Source organism: Ptychodera flava, chromosome 19 (genome assembly GCF_041260155.1).
Source record: "Ptychodera flava strain L36383 chromosome 19, AS_Pfla_20210202, whole genome shotgun sequence".
Lineage (NCBI taxonomy): Eukaryota > Metazoa > Hemichordata > Enteropneusta > Ptychoderidae > Ptychodera > Ptychodera flava.
In genome coordinates this window covers 20,236,169-20,263,526 of record NC_091946.1, presented here as the reverse complement: position 1 = coordinate 20,263,526, position 27,358 = coordinate 20,236,169, and the positions used below count along the sequence as shown (strand labels likewise).

The following is a 27,358-nucleotide window of genomic DNA, read 5'->3' as shown; positions in this document are numbered from 1 at the left end:
CATATAAGTCCCAAAGGAAAGGTGAGAAAAGGTCTCCCGACATTAAACTTCTAACATCGCTTTATATAATAGCGCCTGTTATGCTCATTTCACAATACATACAGGAGTATGTATTATGTTTATATATAATATATATATATATATATATATATATATATATATATATATATATATATATATATATATATATATATATGTATATATATATGTATATGTATATATGTATATATATATATATATATATATATGTATATATATGTATATATATATATGTATATATAGTGAAACCTATCTAAACCGAACCCTGTCTAAACTTGAAACCTACATTGAACTGTCTATACTGAACACCTTTTCTAGTCCGTTCCACATAGAATGCCATGTTTAAGGAACCTCTATAAAACCAAATACCTCTGTAAACCGAAGTTTTCTCAGTCCCTTTGTTGTTCGGTTTCGACAGGTTTTACTGTACATATTAGGCCATATAATATATATATAATATATATATATATATATATATATATATATATATATATATATATATATATATATATATATATATTACGTACATGAGTACAGGAGTATTATATATATATATATATATATACACAGGAGTATATATATATATATATATATATATATACATATTATAAATATATATATATATATATATATATATATATATATATATATATATATATATATATATATATATATATATATATATATATATATATAATACCTACGTACATGAGCATAGTACATACAGGAGTACGTTCTAGTATGCGGGTATTTGTATGTCGATCGAGCACCGCTATAAATGAGAGAAAAAATTGATTCATTTAGCATAATTTCGTCACTGAAGCATAGATAGGCTGCCCAATGTTTCTAAATTTAAAAAAGAAATAACTTTAAAATGTACGAACATATGGCGCCTTTCATCGTGACTTAGGCAATGGGTCACTCTTCACAGTCTCCGCCAGTAGTGTTACGAGTGGGGGCCTGACACAGAAAGTTTCGACAAGTTGTTGTACAATTAGTTGAATCTTACCTCGTCTTATTATATGTAAATGGTGACTTTCTTTCAAGGATTGAAAATAACTTTACATGTGTTCGAGTGCACATTTATTCATGCGAATTTCGCTATGGTCCTAAAATTTCCCCTATCCATGGCAACGAATCGACAAGACACTGCAGACAGGTATTTGTCTGTCTACATGTAGGCTAAGTGATGCACTCTGGCTTGAGACAGGGAGCCCGGTCAGCAAGTCTTCACGGTGTGGGTGAAAACATTTCATTTATTTGTAATGCTAATTAATTATGCCATCATCACCATTATCAATATCATTGTCACCTTCATCGCATCGACCCATCATGGACAGCGTCTCCGGGCGGAAAATCGTTGAATGAGGACAACGCGATTCCTTGTACCGGATGCGGCTCCTCCCGAGCGACGCTAACTTGGAACGGTCCATGCTCACACAAGCAAGATGGCGGCCTCGCACAAGATGCCCAAATCGGGGCCAGGTTCGCCGTTGCCCATGGAGAAGCTTCCTGTACAGAGCGGGTCCATGGAAGACTCGTCGGACAGCGAAGGTGAAGTTGAGGCGTCGAAGCAGTTCACTCGGAGGGTGTCGACATCTAAACAACTGAAAAATAAGGTAAGTGAAAAGGAAGTTGTATTGCGAGCGTCGCGAAGGCAGAGTTACAACCGGCAAATTATGGCAACGAACCCTTGCCTTGTACCGATTCAATTATAAATAATGTACCCTAGTTTAGTGCGTGACTGCGAAGCATTATTTCTAGACAGAAAGAGTTGGTCAAACTTTTCGTTATATTATGGCTAGCATTTGTCCTTTTCTACATTATGTGCCTTTGTCAGCAAAGTTGTCTGATCGTAGCGAGCTACGGCGCGATGCTACCAATGTTGTGTATGATGACAGACGGAGCCGCTTGGAAGCCTTACCTACTGTGCGTATCAAAATGCATGGTTCTGTATCTAGTGAATAAGTTACAACGCGTTTAAAAACCCACTGTCTCCGCCAGTCGAGGACAGCGAACCCTAACATCGATCCGTCGATCGATATACAGTGAAGAACAATGCACAGATTTCAAACTACATTTTCTCGTCTGCAATTTCATTGAAGACTGTAAATTGTAAATAAATACTAGCTGCGACGGAACGTTACGAGAGAATTCGATATCACACGTACGCTATGGATAGTGTGGTGATACCCACTTCGTTATCACAGCGACCCGCATCAAGTTTTTTTTTTTTGTACACACATAGCTATCGCAAACCGATCAGTAGTCTGAAATGGAGAATGTGGCATAAAGAACGACTGAACGAATTAAACACAGAATGTAAAACGTCCCGGCATACAAAAGCTGAAGTGAATATTTCTTTCATCTAAAGTATAGCCCCCAATGTAAACTGGTCGTGACACTCTCCAATTCATAACCTTAGTCTTGACATAAATTTTTTTATGTGTGTAATTTTATTACTTTTCCACAAAACATCAATATTGTTTTAGACTCTCTCTCTCTCTCTCTCTCTCTCTCTCTCTCTCTCTCTCTCTCCACAATGTTGAATTGTTCATTGTTTTATGTGATCGCTGTTGGTGAAGTGAGCAAAAGATATTCACGGATTTCATGAGGACATTCATTCAGTTTTTCCTGAAATCCCACATGTAAATTTTCACATCTAAGATAAAAAATTTAATTTTACTGACATCCAGCATGCTCTCTAATCATAAAAATATTATCTGTTTTCAGTGGTAAGTTCAAGAATAACTTTAAATATAGATACTAGTTTGGTTCTTCCGTCTTTTGTTCAGAGAACCAACCACTGAAGCAGGGTTGACTCAATCATGTTTAATTTTAGAAACAGTATGTTTCCATGAGATAGAGGTCGAAAGTTTATACTGGAAACTAACTTCTCAATATTGTGGCAGTTTTTGCGTCCCTGAACAAACTCGATATCTTGAGTGGGGAAGCGTTAAATTTTTTATTCTAAAAATATGTGCGTGCATAACCACATGTATGTGTTAGGTTGTCAGATGGACAGTGGTCTGAATCTGGTAACTCAGAACTTCAACAGACTGATTTAAAAAACTGATTTTAACCTGTTCACCATGCATTCCCTGTAAACAGGCCCATGCTCTCTAATTGGCAACAATGAGTTTGGGCCAAAACCATGGGTTAACCTTTTCAGTGCTGTAATTTTTTCCCACAAAAATTTTATTACACATGAATTTTTTAATAATTTTGGACCAAAAGGACATCACATTTCTTTGACTAAAACCTTTTATCAAATTTTGGCAAAAATCTGGAAAAAAATTAGTAGAGTATATTTCATAAAGGTAACAAAACTTGACTTTGGCGCTCAAAGAGTTAAGTAATCGTGTGTATGGCTTTAGACAGATTGACAAATAGAAGTTTACGTGTGCTAGATGAATCTTGAAAGTAATTGGACAATACATTGTATTTGAAAGTAGTGAGCAAGGCATATCCAATCACATTCAATCTTTCGGGCAAGACCAGAGAGTCCTTGGCCAAAATGAAACAATTACAGTAACACTATTCTAGAGGGTTCAGTTGCTTCACCAGGCTATTGAAAGGCCCCCTAAGTAGACACATTTGTTTTCACAGGGAAGATTAAACCCAGTATTTCAGTTGTGTTGATCTGTCATCAGCCCTCTTTATGGCAAGGTTGATATTGGCGTAGGTTCGTGGAGAAGAAAGAAAAGCTCTGGATCGCAGTGTTGCGATTTTGTGGTCTGTAGATCGACCCACATCAGTATCCTGAATTCAGTATTCCTGCAGTATACTTTTGCCAGTCCTGTGTAAATTTTATCAAACTGTTGTGTATCAAAATTCACAGTCTGTCACAGTCTATCAGACAAGCTAATTGACAGATTCACTGGTCCAAGTCAAAGATTTGGTGGTCTCATACATTAAGACCATGGACCAGTGGATTTTCCCACCCCTGGGATAGATACAATTACAACTGTTCCATAACTGTAATCAAAGATATATTTAAACAAGTTCAGTGTGTTCCCAAATTCAATATTTAAAGGTACTTTTAACATGTTTGGAAAATGCCTGTCCAGTTGATGTATAAACACACGTCCCCCGTGACAGGAGTGAGGACAGCCAATGCTGCAAGTTAAATGTTACTGGGCCAAAGCACACTGATAAAATGTAATATTTAACGGTTGGGGAACAAATACAGTACTTTCAGTGCTGAAATTATGTCTGTAATGAAAAATGACAGTGCATTGTCAAATTAATATTTCTTTAAGGGAAACTGTGCGCAGGGAACTTTTTTGGGGGTTTGGGACACTAAAATGTCACAACACTTTGTTGGTGTCTCAATTGTCATGACTCATTTTGTAGCCAGTGGAATCAATGCAGTTTTGTTTTTGTGAAGTGTTGCCATTATAAATTCAGTGTTTTCTTCTTAGATTTTAATAGCCGCATGAGAGCAATTGCAAATTCTAATATTAGCAAACTTTAAGTTATTTGTTTCTGTATCCCAAACTTCACATGTTTATCCAAGGATTTTTTATAAATGACCATCTAATTCAAAGAGAATGGTTTAAAGTTTCCTTGAGTTCAGTGAAAGTGAAAATTGAAAACTTTCAGTTTCGTAGCATTCATCGCATTCATGCAAGAAATACTCACTTCCCCTTCCTTTGTTCTGAAGAGAGAAGTAGCTGTATCTTGGAAAAACACAGGGATCGTCAATTTACATAACAATTCATGATTTGCATATTCTTTTGTTTGGAAAATGTATTCTTTTGTATAGTGATTAACATATGTTCCAAAACAGAAGGGGGATCCACTCCTGAAAATCCCCTTGTGGAAAACATTGATATTATAATAGGTCGTTGACCTATCTCACCTTCTATAAATAACTTTCTATTGAAACGCTTGAAATGTTCGATCTTCCAGTTTGTACCGACAGTACAGATAATACAACAGATAATATCTCACTATCAAATACCGTATCATCAAAGAACAGACTACCAGGCATGTACAGGGGTCAGTCAAAAATTATATTTATAGAAAAATTTTGAAAATTTGTAATCAGTAAGAGCAGAGCAAAGGATTGAAGGTATGTGGGAAACAGAAATTATTTCAGGAAATTAGTTCAGGCAAATAAATCATGTTCTTAATAAGTAGTTTTAATAATTGTTTATATAGTTACCACCCCTCCTAGTATCTAATGGTATGTCCCTGACCAAGAAACAAAGCAAATTTTATTGACACTGAAAAAAATTCAAGTTTGAGTTGATTTAACCAGAACGTTCAAGTCCAGTCTTATGAATTTCAGATTAAAAAAAAAGATAAGTAAATATTTTTTCAGGCATTAATTTCTGGAATGATATTGTATGCATTTAAGTAGGGAGTAAAATAATTGTACAGTATTATGTTATTGTAATGCAAACAGAGTGCCTTATTGAAAGACATTAAAAAGAGAAATTGGATTTTGAATGTAGAAATCTGCATGAGCTTATCATGTAGACGCTGTCTTTTAAGATGAATCCTCATAGTGCAAAGAGCAGATGACATGACAAAAATTGTATGAATTTTTTTTACGGCAAGTTAAACACAGAGTCTGTGGATAAATTATTCATGCGTGTGATATTTGCGTGTGATTCTCTTGGACAAGTGACATGTTGCTGTCCCTGAATCAAGCTTACAGTGTTCCTTTCCTTCAAGTATTATAACGAGTCAACAATCTTCATCACGTTTGTGACCCCCACGGTAAGCCTATGGGAAGCTCAGTATGCCCTTGGTGGCAAATATACCCATAGTGTAGTTTTCATCAATTACATGAACAAGATCGTGCAAATTTATATGTTGTCTATGACTTCTTCTTAGTCTTTCCACGGTACTCCAACATGTCTAGAGTACGGAGAGGTTATTCTTGACAGCAAGTTTGATAAACATTTTACAAAATGAAGCAGATTTTCGTTTTTTTTCTGCCTGTTCAAAGTATTTTGATATGTGTAAGTGCTAGCATTTCCTACAGAACAAATTCAATATGTACAGTGTGAATTCTAGCCCGCACTAGAATATAGTTCCCAACATGACAGTCACTTTGACCATGGAGGTACCTCTATGCTCTGATCAGGGTCACAGTGGTTGCACATTGCACACATACAGGTTGAGTTTTAACACGTTGAACAGAAAGCATTTCAAGATGTGTTACATTTTGGACAGGAAAGGGAAACTGTATTTCACAACATTGAAAAAAGAATACTGCAAAATTCGTGAAAATTCACAGCTAGCAGTGTTCTGAATCACCTGCCAAACTATAGGTTCTCACGCCTTCATTTTCAAATCCATGGAATAAGGGTTGAATGCACTGTGGCTTCAAAATTTTTTGAGCTATATAATGTAGAAAGAGCAGATATTTTATAAAAAAGAGCTGTGACCGCCTTTCATAGTCAACCATGCATTGCTAATTGCGCAATCCTAATTAAGTGGATGATGCAATAATCATAAATGCGCAGGATGTCGTCAATTGTCTATGCGAAAACACGCCACATTAACCCTTTGTCTGTTGGTAAAGTTGTGTATCAAAGCTGATAGGTGCCGAATAATGAGCAATGAAACAGCCAGGTCAGAGCCAAGCACACCTCTGATCCTACAAAAGTACACTTTGCCTACTGGTGTGAACTATTGCTGTAGTAGATGGGAACATGGAATTGTAGGCTTCCCTAATCCAGACAGCACAATGGTGGTACCTCTATACATGGAGATAGTAGGGGACATTTTTTTTAACTTCATGCTTGATACAATGTTTAGAAGTGATCTGATCCTGAACAAGCTGGAATTGAACAAAACCATAGTTCACACATTGGGTATTGCAGATACCTGCATGGTTTTAGAAAGGGGAGGCTGTTTTGAGAGGGGTTGAGACAAAAAGGGGTAGCAATGATGTAGGGTGATTAACGCTTGTGTATGCTAAATAGGGGCTTGTATAAACCGTAATGATGTGAGATCGCAGTTAATTAACAGTGAAAGAGGATGGTGCCACCATCTGTTGCTGTAGCACAGACCCTTGAATTTCAATGAAATATCAAATTTTAGCCTACCATATTGTAAGGGTGTAAGTTTGTCTCTGCAGCATTGACAATAACACATAAAACAGTGCAGTGGCCTCTTGTTCAGGGGGTAAAAATGAAAATTGAATAAAAATTGAAAACATTTAAAAAAAAATAGTTTTAATGGTTTCCACATCTCACGTGTGATCAAAAATAGGACTGACGATGTCGTTCCAAATTAAATGCATCATCATATTAGCAATCATTTACATGTTAAATTTCATCCAATTACCGAAAAGAGTAATCAGCATAATTATGGTAATGCACGGATAATTGTCACAATTAAATTTTGTGTGTCATCTCCCAGATGACATTATTAATGCAACGTGACAAACACATCGGGGGAGTTTTCATAGAGAAGCTTGCTGCGTTTCACAGCTTGTTGTACCTAACTTATTGCATCCCCCCTCACTTGTATCAGTTAGTTGCCACTGATCATAAAATTTAAGAGTTTTAAGGTAACATACACCCAGATAATAGCCCATAATCAAGAAGGGAAAGCAATATTGTCATTTGCAAGGGCAAATTAGTAATTTCTGTGTCATAGATAGGAAAAATTTCATATTTTATGATGCACTGACTTTGCGCATTAATGTTGTAATGTGTAGTTACTTTGATAATATTATCTTACAATATTTGAAAGTGCAATATATTTGATGTTATCTCTTTATAAATGCATACTTCATTCACATAGCTGTATATGCATTATGTAGTATATTATGTGTGTATCATATATATATATATATATATATATATATATATATATATAATATATATATATAATATATGTAATATATTGTATGTATGTGTATGTGTATGTATGTATGTCTGTATGTATATATGTATGTGTACATATGCATATCACTATGTGTATATGTGTGTACAAATATATGTAAATTTATGTATGTATTATATGCATGTATGTGTATATATGTGTGTGTGTATACACACACACACACACACACACACACACACACACACACACAAAATGTGTGTATTTTACACGTGCATTTACTTATGCATGTAAGCATTTGTTTATATACTGTTCTGTCATCTATTTACTTACCCACCTATTGATTTCTTTGCCTATTTTATTATGTGTTTTTTTCCTAACTTCAATGATGGCGAAATTCTTTAGAGCTTCCTCCAGAATTGGCAGGCTGTGCAGTGCATTACAAGTTGCTGTAAATTAGTCAAGTTGCATAACATTTATCACTCATTGTCTCCCAGAGAGAAAATTCCATGGAGTTCAGTTGTGGATACCACCTGATGTGGTGTGTTAATTATGTGATCATGCGTTAAAGTTAGTAAAGGTTCATGGAGAAATCGAGACACAGTCTAGTGCAGCTAGTTGGTTCTGCAAAGTGGAAAAGTTTAGGGGCACGATGAAAAGTTGAAATCTAAATTGACTCCTTGTATGTCTATTTTTAGATCCATTCTATTTGTATGTCAGTTATTTATCATATCCGTCAATTTTTGATGTATTATTACTATTAATGATATGTAATTTTTTAATAATTGTATGAAATTGGAAATTAAGAAAATTCTTCCTTCAGAAGCTGACAGAGAAGGTATAATTTCTCCTAAATTTTCATGGCAAATTCTGTCTGGTAATGTTTTACTAAAGAAGGCGATATTTTGTAGAGTGATGTACCATGTGTTTATGAAGTACCATTAAGCTGCTATAAATTTTCAGGCAACTTGTCATTTCCCAGAAATGTCGCGGCAGTTTCCTCTGACATACTTTCTATTTTTATTTTACCACTGAAATTTGTTTGTGACAGAACGGATAGATATTTTTCTCAAAGGGAAAAGCTACTTACTAGATAATACACCAAAAATCCAAACAAAATTTTCATTACGTTTGTTTAAAAAAAAAAGTAGCCAGCAGACGACGGCATTTGTGTGTTCGTTTCCCTTCTCCTCAAATAAAAATGGATAATCATCACATTATCTCTAAATGAAAAGCTACATGCTAAATATGCTCCCCCTCCCCCCCCAAAAAAAAAACAACAACAAAGAGAAGAAGAAATAGTCATTCAGTTTGTAAAAAAAGTAGCCAGCAGACAACCACATTCCTGTGTTTGTTCAGTTCTTCTGAAATGTCAAGCGGCAACAGTTAAAAGGAAATGTTTTACGAGTGTGTCGTGTCATTTAATTATAGTCAAAACCTTTCTGTGATTTTCTGGTGGCACATCATCTCAAATGTAAACAAAGCTTGCAACGATGGCTGTTAAACCAATGAAAATTGTCTCTTCTACGGATAGGATATTTACTTTTTTGCAATGACTTGATGTCTACTCGCTATTTTCAACCATTCCTAAAACATCACCGTGATCCAAAATTCACTTCAGTGTGTGGATTGAATGTACAACAATGTAAAAAAGAATTACATCGGAATTATGGCATTATAAAGAGAGTTACATCAATTCAAATGTAAACAGTAGCTGTTCATGTTACATAAATAGATGCCATGATGATACGCTGAATAGTAGGTGTTGTAACATGTTTGTGGAGCTCATTTCAAAGCTCTTAGAGAAAGAAAAAGTTTAATCCTCTTTCTATCAGGTTCCATAGACAAACCACAGAAATATCTACAACTTGGGAGAAAGAGGATTAAGTGTCTTAGTTATTTGAAAATCAAAAATTTTATTTTCTCCTGCAATGATAACACAGGGATGGCGGCCATTTTGAATTTCAAATGTCAATAAATGTCAGGTAATTTGATTCTCTAGTGCCAAAATTTCAACTTTGACCCCTGACTTTTATACTCAATTTTGTAAGATAATGGTTGACAGTTTCAATGAGGAAAGTTTGAGCATAAGTTAAAGTCTTTCACTTCCAAGGCACTACTACTTTAAGCCTGGAGTAGAATTCATTTGCTAACAATAACATTTCATAATGAGTCATGCATTGTGTTTGCAAAGTTGATATTTTATGTGTCAATACACTTAAGAGAGAAGAAGATTAAAAGAAACTATTTGTTTTATAGGAAAAAAAATTATAAAAATATTATCAAAAGATACAGCTGTTTTGTAGTCTTCATATTTACCGGTAACAAAGACTCATAAAAATGCTAAGTTGGTATTTGGGAGCTGTAGGAAGTTGAATGCTTTGAATAATGTTTTATCTTACTGTCGGCTCTAGTATTCCAAGATCACGCTCAGCGAGTTCCTGTGAACAGGGGGAGTTGTGACAATTGCCATGTAGTGGGGTTGGTCATACCTAGTACCACCTTACTGGGATTTATGAATCGACAATTTTCGGTCAATAGACCAGTTTTGTCTGTTATTCAGCGTCTGAAGCCTTTCAAACTTGAATGTTGATTGACAGAGCAGTGTGCCCACGCTCATTCAACGTATAACGGACAACCCAATTTGCAGATCTAATAATTGTGGAGGAATCGTTTCTACAAGGAATTATTTCTACCTTTTATGAAAGTACATATAGCTACAGGGTTGACATTGGGGGTCGTTCAACATATTTCACTTAGCAGTATAGTGTACCAGTACATAGATAACTTTTACATTGAACAAAACTCGCTGGAATCAGGACATCACGTGTTTCTTTACATGTGTTCGGTCCCTTTGAAACATTTTGCCACCTTAACCCTTTGAGTGCTGTAATTTTTCCCGCCAAAATTTTAGTGCAACATTTTACCAATTTTTGCGAATTTTTCTGTAATTTTTCTGCTAATTTTGGACCAGACTGACGTCACATGTCATTGGTTACAGTTTTCATCAACATTTTGGGAAGAATCTGTATAATTTGACCAGAGTACATTTTATAAAGGCAACAAAAAATTGACTTTGGCGCTCTAAGTAGAATGCACCTGGGGGAAAGATATTCAGACTCTCAAACTTTTACAATATTCTTTTGGTCTACCACTTGTTTAGGCTCATTTTGAAGCATATGGCATAAATGAAATTTTCACCTGCTTATTTTTATGAAAATTTGGAATTCCATTTTCCTCCATAGAGATAACAAAGGGATGGCTGCCTTTTTGATTTTAAAATTTCGTCAAATATTGGGTAATTTGTTTCTCTAGTACCTAAATTTGCATGGTGACCCATGATTTTCATTCTTGATTTTGTATTTGAGCAAAGTTTAAAGTCTTCAGTTTCAACGCACGAACTACCTTAACTCGACATATAGTGCAACTTTTGGTAATAGAGACAGTACGTCCTTGAACAAGAGGATAGAACATTGTGAACTTGAACTGTGACCGGACGTCTATTCTATTATATTATATGATGAATACGTAATATGAGAATCCCTCTATATGCCCCAACCAATCTTGTTTTCACTTGCAAATTACCACTGCAGCCAAAGAAATTTCCCTCAGCTTAAAGATTGAACAATTTAAGCATTTCTTTTCAATTTGTTTTTCATGAACAACAACAAGAATTTGTAAGAACCTGTCCAATGTAGGGCATACTGAACTAGGTCAACATCCTAACCTGTAAGTTTTCAATTATGAATAGGTAATATCAGTGTGTGGAAATTGACATTCGTTAAAGCATCGGCTAATTTCCCAAGACAAGACCATAATCATCTATCATCGATAGTTATCCACATTAATCATGATTTTTGATAAAATATTTACGAAGGAAGTATATATCCGTTTGAGTAGCTTGCCTTTGAATGTTACTTAGTAGCATGTGACATCTTTGTTGCGGCTTAGGCACCAATTGTGCACTGCAAACATACTGCAGAAATTATTGCATTTTGCTTTTTAGACAGCATGGACATTTTAAATTCATTTGAAATCACTGGAAAGTTTACTCAAAAGTGGAACAGTTATCGGTGGCCTCCATCCAGGCTGAGACTGACAGCAAGTTTACTTGGAATTGCAACAGTTGTTATTAACTTCCCTCAAAACTTGTCAAAGCAAAATGTATATCTAACACACCAGAATAAAGGTACATGTATCACGTTTTGTGTAGGCTACATGTATAACGAGTCAGATATTTATGTCCACTGTCAAATTACAAAGGACTGCAGATTGATCCAGTAGAACAAAAATGTTAGGTCAACGACATGTATTTCTTCCACATATGAGAAATTAATTTTTCTATTCTTTATCTGTTTTTAGCTGTATTAGGGAGATGGGGGAGGGGGCGATAAGAGTTGGTTTTTTGTTGATCATTCTGTAGGTACAGATATTGAAGAAGATAACTTTTCCATTTGCCACAAAATTGGGGTGGACTGATGTGCAGCGTCTTGGAAGCTGATATCCAATTGGGTGGCTGAATCTTACTGTAAAAAATACAAAAATACTCCCTAAGGTGCTGTGAATAGTGACAATCGACCAATCAGATATAACCTTGCAAACACGCTGCAAGTCAGCAGCAAAATTGATGAAAATAACATTGATAAAGAGCGACTTTGACTTGTTAAAAGTCTCCCTTTGTATCAATTGCTTGTTGATGTCTTTACCTTGGACTATGTTGATAAGCATAGGTGTGGATCTCTTCACTGACTGCCAAAGACAGGCCACTTAAAAATGATAATATTGCCCTCCATTAACTGCCTAACAGTCCGCACTTCCTGCCCGCACTACTATCAAGTTCTCCGGTTGTCATGGCAAACGACAGATGCAATTGATATTGCTCTAATAAACTGTTTTCTTTTTTTCCAGTTATAAATGTTCTATGAGATCATTGCGGATGCAATGACTGATCGTTCTGAATTGATAGGTTAGTCGTGCAGTGCACGGCACAAAAAAAACATGGCAGGTTGACAGGTTTAGAACTACAGATGTTTTGAAATAGGGTCTTGATGTAGTGTAAGTCAACAAAAAATTGATCTCTGGGCTTTCACGTGGGTCTCTGTGCTCCAAATCCATCTTGTTGTATGCATGGTTTTTATAATATTTTTCAAGTCAGTCGAGCAAGAATTAGAAGTTTGTTTTGAACTTCACAGCTGTAAACTTTATTTATGTCAGTGTCGCCAGTTAAAGTGTTCATGTTATATAATTTATTTTTGTTATTTATGCTGCTTAAAGTTTATATATATATATATATATATATATATATATATATATATATGTATGTATATGCACACACTTACAAACACATACATACATACACTGAAGCATATTATAGGTCCAGTTTGTATTTCCTCCAGTCAGAGTGCTTTGTAAAAAATACCACATGTAGTTTGTAAATTGATATACTGGTTTATCTCCCTCCAAGGCTAATCCCTGCTCTCCCAGAAAACTAGGTTTATCAATATTTGAAGAAGTAAATATCATGGCAGATATCGGTGCTGAAAAATTGATGAAGATAATGTGTATCACAGGCCCAGTGCATCTGCATTCATGGCGAAGTTCTTTTTATCAGAAAGCTGATAATCTTGAATAAGTTTGCTTTTATCGCTCTGTGTAAATTCTGAGTAATCAAAATTTTAGCCCAGTAATCACTGTGGCAGCGGAGTTCTAGAACGGTTGACAAGTAATGTTCAACAATCGTAAATCAGGGACGAATCAGCCGGCTGGAGGCTGTAACCCAGGTCTGGACCCCATCTCTTGTTGTCTAGTACACAGTTTAAAAGCCTTTTTTAAGGCTTCTGAAAATGTCAAAGAGGCAACATGACTCTCGTTACTCTCAAAAATGTACCCAATGGCTCATTTAGATTTTCTGTTGCGACTCTCTGACGTCTGTAAGACTGATTCTTCAATCTTGTCCCTCATGCTTTTTTTACATTTTTTTCAAATATTGTGTTCCTTCTAATAGTCTTCTCTTTAGCTTATGCTAGTTGTGAATTCTGATGCCGCTGACAGACTTTTCACCTTTTTTTCGCAAATGATTGCACTCGACTAATTTCCCAGATCAAATACACTCCTTGTGCTCTTCCAAAGTACAAGGAATCCTCTGTATTAGAATATTGAATGCCTGCCCAGCTTTAATATGTAGCAGTGTACCTATCTTTACCATAACTGCCCAATGTAAAACCAATCATGTGTGAATATTCAGCAAATTCTCTCCTTAACTTTGAGTGCTGTAATTTTTCCGACCAAAATTTTAGTGCAACATTTTACCAATTTTTGCGAATTTTTCCAAAATTTTTTTTTGATAATTTTAGACCGAATGGACATTACATTACATGGGCTACAGCTTTTTATCAAAATGTTGGCGAAAATCTGAAAAAAATTGACTGGGATATGTTTTATAAAGGCGACAAAGATTGACCTTGGCGCTCAAAGGTTTAAAGGATCTGTAGCTGCAACTTTTGATAAATTTTTTCACTATCTTGTTCTACTCTCCAAAATCATGTTAAAACATGCACTATTTAGCTTACCAACTTTTGAAATGCACTGTTATTGTAGACATTTGAATTCTTGTCCAGATTAGAATTCACTTGTCAACAAAAACAATGCTGCCTGCAGTCTACCATGTATCAGCTGACTTGTTGAACTGAACTCTGTGTTTCTCAACATTCTCTTGGAAGTAGAAAACAGATTTTAGTGGACACTGAAAAAAAAAATTGAGGAAAAGAAAATAATTAAAAATTTCAAAGTATTCCCTAAAAAACTTATCGCAGTAGCGCTGATCGCAAATGACGTCACTGTTCTCTCTCCTTAATATGCATAAATAAATATTTGTCCGCATGAACGACGAAAATAAAACCTGCAAGTGTTAGAATGGCTATTTAGCGTCACACTTATTCACATGCATTGATGACTGAGACTACAAGCTGCAACAACAGCCGCACATACAACGACAAAATTTGTCCAAATTTCAGCATATTTGTCCGAAAGTCGCGTGTGTGCAGCTATATTTAGTAACAGACCCGAACTCGCGATCAACGCTATTGTAGAACAAGGTTATTCCTCATAACTGCATCTCAGTGTTTTTTTTGCAAGTTCACATTTCACAAAAAGGTCAAGATTTTACCATGAAGATTATTGATAATTCTAAATATGTTCATTTGAATTATGGTACAAATTATTCATATCCATAATATATGTTGCATTCTTGAAGTCTTTGTTGATCCATTCCCGTCAATTATTATTTGTTGTTGTAATATTTTGTTTAATTTTTGGACTGCAGTAGGGTACAGGCTTAAGTCTGGTGTTCCTGGATAAGTTATCTAGTTAGTAAACAAGTAAGAAAATAAGTAAGTAAATAAATAAATAAAAAAATAAATAAAATAAACAAACAAATATATAAATAAATGGGTAGCTAAATAGTAAGGTAATTATTAAGTACATAAATAAGTAAACTAACAAACAAATAAATAAGTAAGTAAATAAATAAATAAGATTTATAATGGCATTAGGAAGATGTAGCTTTCAACTGAATTCAAAGTTTAATTTATCCTGAGGGCCGCTGTTGAATAAATTTATTTTACTCCATATGGTAATGCTTCATAATATCTTGCTAAGGAGGCGTGTGTAGTCATGGATGTCATCAAATAGTGTTTATTGTATTGGCTTTGGAAGGTGGGTGGTAATACAGCTGTTTAACCTGTTCATCCCCAGTTCCTTGTAAACAGGTCTGCACTCACAGTTTACATCAATGTGGTTGGGGGGGCCAAATTATGTCGGTGAAAAGGTAAAAATAAAGTAAACAGGAACTGTCACTCAATAAAGACTGAATCTTCTTATCCAGTATGGATTTTCATCTTTGTTACCATGGAAACCATCTTGCAGGGGATTAAAAAAGTTCAAATTCAGCAGCTGTTATCATATTTTTTTTTTACTACATTTTCTCATCATTTATCGTTTTAGATCCTTTTTTTCCCATTTGGCTTTACTTTAGAAACATGTTTACTTGCTTTCTCCAAAGATATCATCGATATAACGCTGAGCTTAAATTTGAATATTGAAGAAGTGTATATGAGACGTTGTACATGTGTATTGATCAACAAAAGAAGTTCTGCTGCATGTATTGAAGTACTGCAATCAATGTAATCTTGATTACATCAATCCAGTTAACCCCGCTTTCTACTGCAAGATAATTTTCAACGTGTCTGAAAAATGAAGTTCTGAACAACTGAAAGTTTTTTGTGCGAATTATGTGAAGATTTTCTGGAAATTCATTGAGATATGTTCATACTAAAATGTGGGATTTTTGTTGGAAATTACTGCTTTCAGCAACTGCTGCTTTAGTTTTAGAAATCATTGTGGGTTTTTTTTAGGTGAATGTTTAAGTGGATGATTTGGATGCAAGGAATTGCAGTTTGGCCTTTAAATAAAAAGCAAATAAATTATTCTGTTGATTGGCTTTCTTATTGAGGTCTTGTACTAGATGTTTACGACGTGAAAGTGACAGAAGAGGAACATTCCATGCAGGAAATGATTTAATACGTGTACATGATCGTTCCTATGGCTAATTTTTGTGTTGACCTTATGAAAGTGAGTGTTGTGCCAAACGCCAACGATTGTTGACAAATTATGAATAACCACCAACTCTGACTTGTATCGGTTCATAGAGTAGAGACCTTGCAAATAAATAAATACAAATATACAAATGACACAAAAACTAACAATCACATTATTATAGAAGAGCCAGTAGCCGAAACTTTGATGATTTTTTTTCTTATTTTTGTTTTTTTTTGTCAACTACATTTTCTTGTTCTACTCCCCAAAGCATGTTGAGATACACAGCATTCAGCTTGTCAACTCAGCCTGTACATGTGGAAACTGCATTGCTATTGTTGACAAATGAATTCAGGTCTGTACATGAGTTCAAATGTAAAATTAAGAATAACTGAGCATTTTAGACACTGTTGTGACGAGCTAGATATTAGGTGTTGCAACATGCTTTAAAGAGTAGAACAAGAACTCGAAATTGGCAGAGAAAGCAAAAAAAATGAAAAAAGTCATCAAACCTTATAGCTACTGACCCTGTAATGGCTATTCAGGTCAGACTGGTTGACATCTATAAATGTACCTTTCCTGTACATACCATTAAAAGTGCGGAAGTACCAGCAAAAAAACCTTTGTTAAAAAAAACAACCAAATATAGAAAAACATGCACACATTCATAATCTAAAAATAGTTTCAGAAGCTGTAATAGAGCTACCACTTTCTGTTTACTCTGAACGGCTTGTTTGCAAAGCGATAGTTGGCATCTTTCTATGAAGTTAATTGTAAACATTTGGTCCAGTGCTATGGTAAGTTTTTTAATCTTTCCTTTTTGATCAGTCTGTCATTTAAACGTATGGTAAATTATCGTTGCAACTGGAGTAGCCACGGGTCAATAGGGATATGACCTTTGGCTAGGTTCATGGGGGTGAGAGGATGACATAGGGCAAAGGTCACAGTGTAATACAAATTATGACATCTCATCTGGCCAAGGTCAGAAGATGAAATTTTGTAAAAGTCACAGGGTAATCTGAAGAGGATATTTGCTGATTGGCAGATGTCGGACCAGAGGGGAAGACTCCCCCCCCCCTAAACACAGGATGATTTAAAGGTGACATTGAGCCAAACTTACAGGGTGAGAAGTGGATGACCTTGGGCCAAGGTCACATGGGAATCAGATGTTGAGCTCATGGAAAGATGTTTTTGGACTATGGTCATGCTGTAATAAGGAAGGAGGTAGTAGATCAAGGTCACAGGGTGATCTTGAGGTCATTGGGTGATGTGAAGATGACCATGGTCAAAGGTCATATGGCAATCTGATATAGGTGTGACTTATTGGAAAACAGATGTTGAACTATGGTCACATTTTAATGGGAAGGTGATATTAGGACAAGGTCAAAGGCTAATGCCGTGATGATATTTGGTCAAGGACAAAGGGTGATGCAAAGATGACATTGGTCAAGACCACAGTGCAGTCTGAAAATGTCATTGGGATAACATTAACAGATGACATTGAGCCATGGTTACAGGTAATCTGAAAATCATACTAGGTCAAGTTCACAAAGTAGCCTAAAGAGGACACTAGGTCAAGGTCACAGGGTGACATAGGACCAATTGATTGGTACAGTAGTTGCTGTTAGACCAAGTTGATTGCTCTCAGGCCCCCCAAAAGAGTTGTTTCAGGCTGTGGCTGCCTTCCAAAAAACGGAGGATGAGGGGCATTTTTTTATCTTCATTCTTTTTGGTCAGTGGGCCTGCTTTCCAATTAGTTGTTAATTTTCTTTTGTTCTATTGAATTCTGGTCATTTGAATGCTGGGGAAGAGTTAGTTTGAGTAAAAGCACAGCATTTGTTTTCTTCGTCATCCGTCTCAGTGCTCGAGAGAGAGAAACAAAAATTGTTGATGCATTGACTCCTCAGTGATGCATGCAATGACCGGAAAAAAACTCAATATGCCACCAGACAATGGTAACATTTTATGGGAAAGGTGACCTTGGGCTTAGAGCAAAACATCGGTTATCTTTGTATGACAAATCAAATTAGAAAAAAAAAACTGTTCCCAATTCTCATTATAATGTATACCTTTAATATCTAAAGTCTAGGAGTCTATCTTTCACTATGATGTAAATTTTACATCGTTACATAAATTGCAATTCCACTGTGACATGGAATTGCTGCAAGTATACTTGCGCAATGCCGTCATATTTTCCGGAACTTCCTGCGTTTGAAAAGGCCTTCCCTTTCAGGTGCCGGTGTTTGCTTTATCAAAAAATAATGCTCCTTGTGACCTCGCTGAAGCATGAACTTGTGAAAACACAATTGTACTAATTGGACGATGCCATTTCCAATTTCCAATGGGTGATACTCGCAATAACAAACTGCCAAAATAACCCAATTTAAAAGGCAATTATCGGCTTAGTTATCCTACATCAATATCAATATCAATGATTTACGGCGTCGGAAAATTTTAATTACGTTGTCAGGATGGGGCGAAGTTTCACCTATTAATATTTAATGCCATGTGCATAAAATACTTTTTTATGCAGTCCGTGCAAGGCCTGTACATTGAAATGCCTCTTTAGATATAGAGATTTAAATCCTAATGCAAGGTTTTGGGTTTAAACATGCAGGATTTGTCACTGGAATCAGGCCAATAGGGCTGACTGCCTACCAATTGCATCCTTGATCATAGATTATAGAAGTTGAAAGCTGTCAACCTCAATTTTGTGTTTCAAAAACCGTGAATGAATCATGGCAAACGGGCTAAAACTAGTGGTATTATATATTAATGATATTATGTCTTCTGACACTGCTCAAAGATAGGGTTCTGTTCCATGATAGATCTACCCTAAGCAAAATTTGAATCAAGTTTCGAATTGGCTCGTGTTCCCTCTTCTCTCTCTCTCTCTCTCTCTCGCTTTCAAAAAATAATGCAAGACTGTTGACGCCATGTTCGGTATGCTCATCAAGCTTGCAGGTCTCTATCCAGTAAGTTGACACTCAGCATTCACAAAATGACAAAAATATTTTCGAACACGGAAGCACGGTTGTCAAGAATGCTGGTATCTATTGTCTGTGTATCAGAGACGTTGCACATTGTGTGCTTTGGACACTTGTGAATGCTGTCAGGTCCCTGTAGGGAACAGAATGTACTGGTAGTTAATAATATTGAACACTGCACTGTAGCAGAAAGCGGAAGGTACATGCAGCTTAAACAGAACATGGTACATGTACTCCATGAACATAGAAACATATTTTACACTATTAAAGTAAGGGCGTTTCTGATCACAGGGTGGCCTCCATCAGCGTGACATCATGATATCGGTGTGAGCTACACCGATAGTATCACAATATGGGTTTACTCGTGACAGAGCCCCTGGGTCCATAAAAATACTTTTTCCTATTGAACAAAAATATAAGCTTATCAGAATCTTCTGTGATTGATAAAATTCAGAAAAATTTTGTCATGCGAACAACATTGCGTGGATGAAAAATTGAAAATTTTCAACTTTCATTCACATACCGTAGTCCTCACCGATTCACCATCTGATCAGAAACTGCAGAATTTCGTTGGGAAACTGAAAGTGGCTGTCATATCCGTTGGGTTGCTTCCATTAGAAAAAGTTCAATAGTTCATATTTCACGCAAGTGATATGGGTTTAGTTAATGCACTGCACACAAGGTTTCAGTTATATAACAGTCAGTTTTTTTGAACATTTCTATTTTGTCAGACAGTGTTCAGAAAATTCAGGTTTTTCTCAACATGTGTTTTTCCACAGAATTCCTCCATTGATTCTGAATGAATCTTTTACATAGCCAAGTCTCCTTTTCCTAAGATTCCATGAAATGATCGATGTATGTATGTATTATCATATTGCCTGTTTCTGGCAGATAGCCTGTACAGGAAATACCACACATTTACATGTCTTGCTACACTGTGCTCACACATACTACATTTGTCCACTATTATAGTAACAATACACAGATAATCAAATGCAATGTAGGTTGTTATGGTAGTACAGTGAAACTGACATACTTAACCCTTCGAGTGCTGTAATTTTTCCCACCAAAATTTTACTGCCACATTTTACCAATCTCTTATGAATTTTTCTGAATTTTTTGATAATTTTAGACCGAATGGACATCATACTTTATTAGCTACAGTTTTTTATCAAAATTTTGGCAAAAATCTGAGAAAAATTGACTGTAGTATATTTTATAAAGGTGAGAAAAATTGACGTTGGTTCTTGGTGCTCAAAGGGTTGAACTTTTTCTGATATTGTCTATGAGGAAACTTTCAATCATACTTTTACCAAATCAGGAAAAATCAGGGGTCACAGGAAATTTTGGTACTGGAGAGATAATTTATCAACTATTTACTGATATTTCATATTTAAAATGGCCGTCATCGCTGTATTGACTCCAGAATATAGCAACTTTTGTACATCTACCACAAGTTTGCAGGTTACTCAGTGAATCTATGTGTCATCTTCAAACTGGCTCTCCTCAAGAATAATAAAAAGGACTTGCGCAGTGTTTTACAGACTTAGTATGCCTATTAAATCACGTGATTGTGGTACAAACAAACCCATGTGTGCAAACGCGTGTGGAAATACACGTATTTCTGTTCGTATTTGTGCATGTGATTTTGTTTGTATCGTGGGCCGTTCAAAGTTCAGACTTTTAACTTTTTCTGTCAAGAAGATGTAAATTCTATGAACTTTGTTGGCATATCACCTTGACAAAGACCAGTCAAGCAGGCTTGATTTTTCCCTCTTACCTAGGATGTAAAATTTTATCACTGATGGCGAAGTTTTTGTGTTTATAAATCAAGACAGTATTGGACTATTCTTAAGTTTTAATTCATCATTCTGTGTAATGCTGTCCTGATCAGCAGCCTCTGCTGTATGCTGGCTGAATTCTAACCAACTGTTTGGTGTCACCTCTGGTTGATGGCGAAATCAGAACTGTGACCAGTTCTGGATCAAGTCCAACCACAATATGGCTGTTTGTGTTTGCAGGTGTGTTGCTAAATATGGCTGCGCCGGGTTCAACATGTGGACTCTGTCGCTAGAAATTCAGAAAAATGTTGTCAGTGTTGCAGTGTTGCATGCTTGGCTGTAAGTTGTTGCAGCTTGTAGTCAGAGTCTGTCTCTTTTCTGGTGGTTATCGCAACAGGAGTAGTCGAGTCTAGTTGCCCAGTTGTACTTTCATAGTTCTTGCTTGCACAATTTCCTAAGTGTAATCTAAATTTTTGCACATTAATTGAAGAATAATGGCATAATTTGCAAGCAGACCTTTTCCATCCATTAAAAAATAATAATAAAAATAATGTAAAAAAGTGGTGGCTTATGCATAGAAAAGTGGCCATTTCCCACAGTTTTGTTGATAAATTGCCAAAAGTGTTTTCTGGGTTTGTCCAAATAGTTCAGAAACGAAATTTAGTTGTGGTCAATAAATTGTAATTTGTTTTGGCATGTCATACTTTAAAGGGAAAACGCAATTTTTTTTATGAAAGTAGCTTCAGGGCTGACTATCTCATTTCTTGTTAGCATTTTATGAATATTTATGAATTAACTGAAATTTTCATTTCGTGCCAAAACATGATTTACCGTCAAATCTCAAGCGCCATTAATTTCTGAATTTATGGTTGTCAGCAACGGTGTAGAGTTTTCCCGTTTCATTGGAAGCAATTTTTAAACAGGTTCACTTCCGGAAATGTTTCAGCTGGTAGTTGATTTATATTGGTACATGACAGAGCGCTCGCACAATCAGCCCCATGCCGTGGCCCGTTCGTTTTATGTAAAAGGCCACGAAATTCATCATCGCCCAATTACTAATTGTTTCTAGTCTGAATGAAGAGATCAAGATTGCTAAGTGATAGCCTTGCAGCTTGAAGAAATCTAGACTAGCAATGCCGCTGAGAATGTTTTGAACTTGTTCAAATATATGATTCTTCCAATGCTGCCAGCCGTAATCAGATCTACGACACCTGTCCTATGTGGCCTAGTTTCTATTTTGTACACATAATGACATATATCAGAGTTGGCTCAGCAATTGTTCAGCGGTTACTAAATATAGAAGTGCATCAATTGCCAGCATCATGCCCTAGTTGTAGTAAACTAAGCTTACTATATACCATCCGTTTCTATTATTACTCTGTGTATAGACATAGCGGCCTGGTCTCTGCGTGCTCAGTTGGTTTATTTTGTAATTTCACACGCTGGCAAATGGTTTCCAGACTGCTCAAATGTACACCACAGTACATGTGCGGGCAAGCAGAGAGGTTTCATCTTGTAACGCTGGCGTCCAAAATTTCAGACGTTGTATATGCCGTATTGGTTTGTGGAGTAATTCTACACGCAGTTTAATGGGGAACAGCCTGGTCAGGTGCCTGAGTGCGTCCACAATCGGGCCTGCCAAAGAGCTTGTAGCTTGTAATATTGATGTCTGAAATTTCAAATTATCGGAATAACAATGTCATATGGTGTCAGGCTCTGATCATTTCTATGTGATGATTGCTAGCCGAGGATTTTGCATTATACTATGTCTGAACTGCTGTATATTATATACTACACCAAAATACTGATATTGCAAAGACATGCTAACAAAATAAAAAATAAGTTACCATGAAATAAAGGGCCAGTCGCAATAACTTTTTGATGATCTTTAAACACTGAGTATTTAGCTTGCCAAAACAAATGTCCATACATGTAGAATGTATTATTATTGTTTATTATTGAATTTTTCTCTGGACCATAATTCACTCGTCGACAGTAACAATGTAGTTTACCTGCACAAATGTACAGACTGAGGTGACAAGCTGAATGCTGTGTATCTCAATATACTGTGAGGAGTATAAACAAGAAACTGTAGATGACATCAAAAACAAAAACGGGAAAAAAAATGTCTTTAAAAATTACAGCAACCAGCCTTTAAAATGTGAATATGGCTTGCGTGTTTCTCTCTGTCTCTTAGCCTGTCTACAGCCACCTGTGCTATAACAGCCTTTGCCTGTCAGTATAGTTTGAACATTTTGCTGGGCACATATATATGCCTTTAGTACTCGGTTGTGGGAAAAGCGTATTTTACAGCACTTTGCCACAGTGGCTAGGCCGGCATTTTTTGGCAAAGAAGGCATAAGGGACTGTTGTGCCTGTCTGTTGTATATCTATTGACTGTATATGTGAAAATAAGCCTGTTATTTTTGTGTGCCAGATGTGTCTAATTTGTTGGCGCACTCTTGAACAGCTTTATGTGATCAAGTCAGTTGAGCCTCCAATCATCTTTTGTAGAGTGTGTAACAGCTTGCGGTGATCTCTTAACACCAAATATGACTATGCCAGACATAGGTGATTCCCTGTCACTCTGGAACTGTGTTGAGGGGAGGGGGAGGGGGCAAAGGAGGGAGAAACTCACAGTTTAATATAGAATTGTGACTTCATATGTAGTGTCCATAGCAGTTACATTGTTTTCATAATATTGCCAGAATTATCAAGTACTGTTTGTGTGTAATATTGATACATGTATGATCCAAATGGTTATTGTACAAGACATATGCTTTGAGGTTTATCCCCTAGAAAAGTGACAATGCTGTAACTTTGTAAAATATTTTCATATTTTATGTTCTAAATTATTTTCATATTTTGTGTTCTAAATGTTAAAAAGACTTATTTTCGTTAATTCATCTTCTTACTTTATTTTTGAAGTACAAAGGATTAGCCTTCAATGCCATCTCGAATGTATTTTGAAGAGTGTGTGATTTTATTGCTTACAAATGAATTCCTGTCCGGACTTAAATTCATTTGTCAACATTAACATGGGACATTACACCAATACATGTACAGGCTATGTCTACAAGGTGAATGCTATGAGTATATATAATAGAATAATATAGTGAGTGGAAGATTTAAGAAAGTGTATTTTACACAGATCTAAACAAATATACTTGAAAGTACTTCCAAGATTGCTGCTAACAGAGCTATTAATATCAACGGGAAAGTGTATTTACACAGGGAACAAAATAGTCGAGAATAGATCAAAAATTGTAGCAATTTTAGCCATGACTCTCTCTTATAACAAGTTACATGTACCTACAGGTTTCTGTATTTCCATTTGTGTATATTTTACTGTATTTTCCATCACAAGTTTTAGCAGTATGAGAATTAACGACTGGTATGTACAGGATTTGAGATTGTCATATTTTTTGTGTAATATTGACCAATGTCAGTTTTCCACTTAGACCGGAGAGATAATTTTTCTTTTCTTAAAATTTTTCCTTCTATCAAAGGCAGTTCTCATATAGTTGATCAAATCTCGCAAAAGAAATGAATTGATTTTCAAGGAAAATGTATTGGTTCTTTCCAATAATGTTGTTTCCTTTACGTAGGTGGATGAGATGTGGCTTTTGAGATTTAGTTCAAACTGCCAAAGTATAAAAATAAAGCTTGTAAAAATTCCATCAAGTCAGACACTAATTCTTTTAATGCTTTGAGTTTGAGATTTGAAGTGGAATTTGAATTGGGTTCTTATAGTAATAAAATTTGAATTGGGTTCTTATAGTAATAAAATTTGAATTGGGTTCTTATAGTAATAAAATTTGAATTTGATTCTTATAGTAATTTTATTTGAATTTGATTCTCATAGTAATTAAATTTGAATTGATTCTCATATTTATGCACTTTAGGGACACTCAATTTTATTACAAAAATTTTTCTGGTTTGCTGCTTATATAGACTTACTTTGATAGCTGTAGAATAAATAAACTTTTCTGGTTTTTGGGAAAATAAAAAAAATTCCTCATAGAGCTGACATACCAGGAGGGTATAGCGGCCATTTTGAATTTCAAATATCAGTAAATTTTAGGTAATTTGTTTCTCTGATATCAAAACTACTGGTGGCGTGACACCCTCCCCCCTGATATTTATTCCATATGATGAAACAGAATGATTTAATAGTTCTGAAAGAAAGTCTTAGTTTGGAGGAATTTTGAATTATTTAAGGAATAGAAGGCATTATACTCATCAGTGACATTTATTCTTGGCAAGAGAAATAGGAAAGCCAAAACTTCGCAGTTACGGCATAGCTGAGTACACTGATATCACTTTCCTCTCACCCAAGCCCCGTAGATAAAAATTAATGGTCTGCACGGAGCTGTAATAATACAAAAAAGAAAATCTTTTCAAAATTGTTCAACTTTGGCGTAATGTTGTCTCCATCGTCAACATATCATAAGATGGGTGAAAGCGTTCTATTTGCGTTGGTATGGAATCACTCTACACTGTAGAGCACTGACATGCATTTTATATGTGTGTATGTGCATATGCAGAGGAAATTGACCAAATTGACTTTGATTTTTTTAAAAACGGTGATTTTAATTGACCCATTTTTTTCAGGTGTATTGTAATATCTGTGTGGAAGATCACATGAGTCCCAGTTTATGCTTTGGTCAAATTTTGCAATTATTAGTGAACATCTAGTTATGAAAACACACACACACTCATAAGCTTGAGAACAACCAATATATCAAGTGTAAATCACTAAATGGTCAACCAGGTGGCCCTAATTGACCAATGGAAGTGTCTAAGATGGTGGACATGCAAGGCATGGTATTATAACATATTTTGACATGCATTGATTGTCGTTTGCAGACTTGTATAAAATACCTCTCTTGATGTTTTATTTCAGTATAACTTAGCAGTGTGTATAGCGAAAAATACCAGGATAATCTATGGTTTCATGTAAATTAGTGACAGACAAGTTTGTTCATTCCTTGTAGCACACACACTTAACCGAATATTAGTGTGAGCCAAATTAAATTAAACTTGCTCAATTGATTTCTAAATGTTTATTTTTCACAGAAAGATGTCATGTTACATGTACCCTTTCTTTTGTCAAAATGAAAATTAAAAAATAAGTGCATGTGGTCTGTTTTATAACTGCTCAATCAGCAAAATAGAAAATTGTCATTTTTAGTGCGTAATTTTGATTAATATTATTTGTATTATTTAAGGGTTAAATTTTTAGGTATGTACATTCTGTGCTCAGTGGGCGGAATTTTATCCTTGGTTTACGAGGGAGAAAGCTTCACCTTCTTATCGTCGCGGCAATGGTTACCATGGCAACTGCCTCCTAATTCTTGTCCTTGAAGAGCTTATTGTCAAAGGAGAAAAAAAAGAAGCAGAGGAAGAGATCACTGCCTGAAGGAATAGGATTTATTTTTAGCAGCCGTTTCTAAGTTTAGAATTTTTTCGAATAATTATATCAGAGGGACATCGGAGATTCAGGCTTTTGGGAAAACACGACTCTTTAAAGGTCACAGCAAATTATACTCCTTCAGCTTTTTGGGGGACATTCAATAGCAGCTTGTAAAAATGATACAGCCACTGGACTCTGTACTGCTTTATTTTTATCCCCCCTTTTTTTTCATTTGCTATGCAATGTAGTATTTTGCGAGTACAGTTTCAGACTTTAATCAGAGAAATGGTGGCATGAAATGATGTAGATGTAACCTGTGGCAAGGAGTAGCAACAATTGCACGTTTTTGGCTGATGGCTACAATAGGGGCAATCAAGCAGATGTTTTAGATATCAAAACATATGTACATGTATTTTCCCCAAGAAATCAGAGCTGTGTCTCCTTCCTCATGTCTGTGAAGTGGTTTTTGTAATTACAGTCCTCCTCCTCTCTACAGAAGAAAAATTTTGCCTTTTTTTGCAACGTTTTCTTTTTTCAATGCTATACAGCATGTAGTGCTTGAGGAACAATGTGTCATTATTCATTTATGCAAAATATATTAATAAGCTTTGTTTGAATATGCAAATTTTGAATTTCTAATCCATGATTATCAACGGAGAACAGTCAGATATCTTGGATTGTGTATTAATTATATACTCCACAGAAGGATTGATATTACCAATTTTCAAATCATT

The 27,358-nt window shown here is 35.5% G+C and overlaps 1 protein-coding gene across 3 annotated transcripts in view; it reads left to right on the top strand.

Moving 5' to 3' along the window:
* Positions 1-1,369: 1,369 nt before the first annotated feature.
* Positions 1,370-27,358, top strand: part of LOC139118843 (diacylglycerol kinase delta-like) — a 165,841-nt gene continuing 139,852 nt past the window's right edge. Inside the window, exon 1 of one of the 3 annotated variants that reach the window (XM_070682340.1) lies at positions 1,370-1,658. In XM_070682340.1, the coding sequence (XP_070538441.1) occupies positions 1,488-1,658 (171 nt within the window). In that variant the 5' untranslated portion in view covers positions 1,370-1,487. The remainder of the gene's footprint in view (positions 1,659-27,358) is intronic. The other 2 variants (XM_070682342.1, XM_070682343.1) reach the window with 2 other exon arrangements.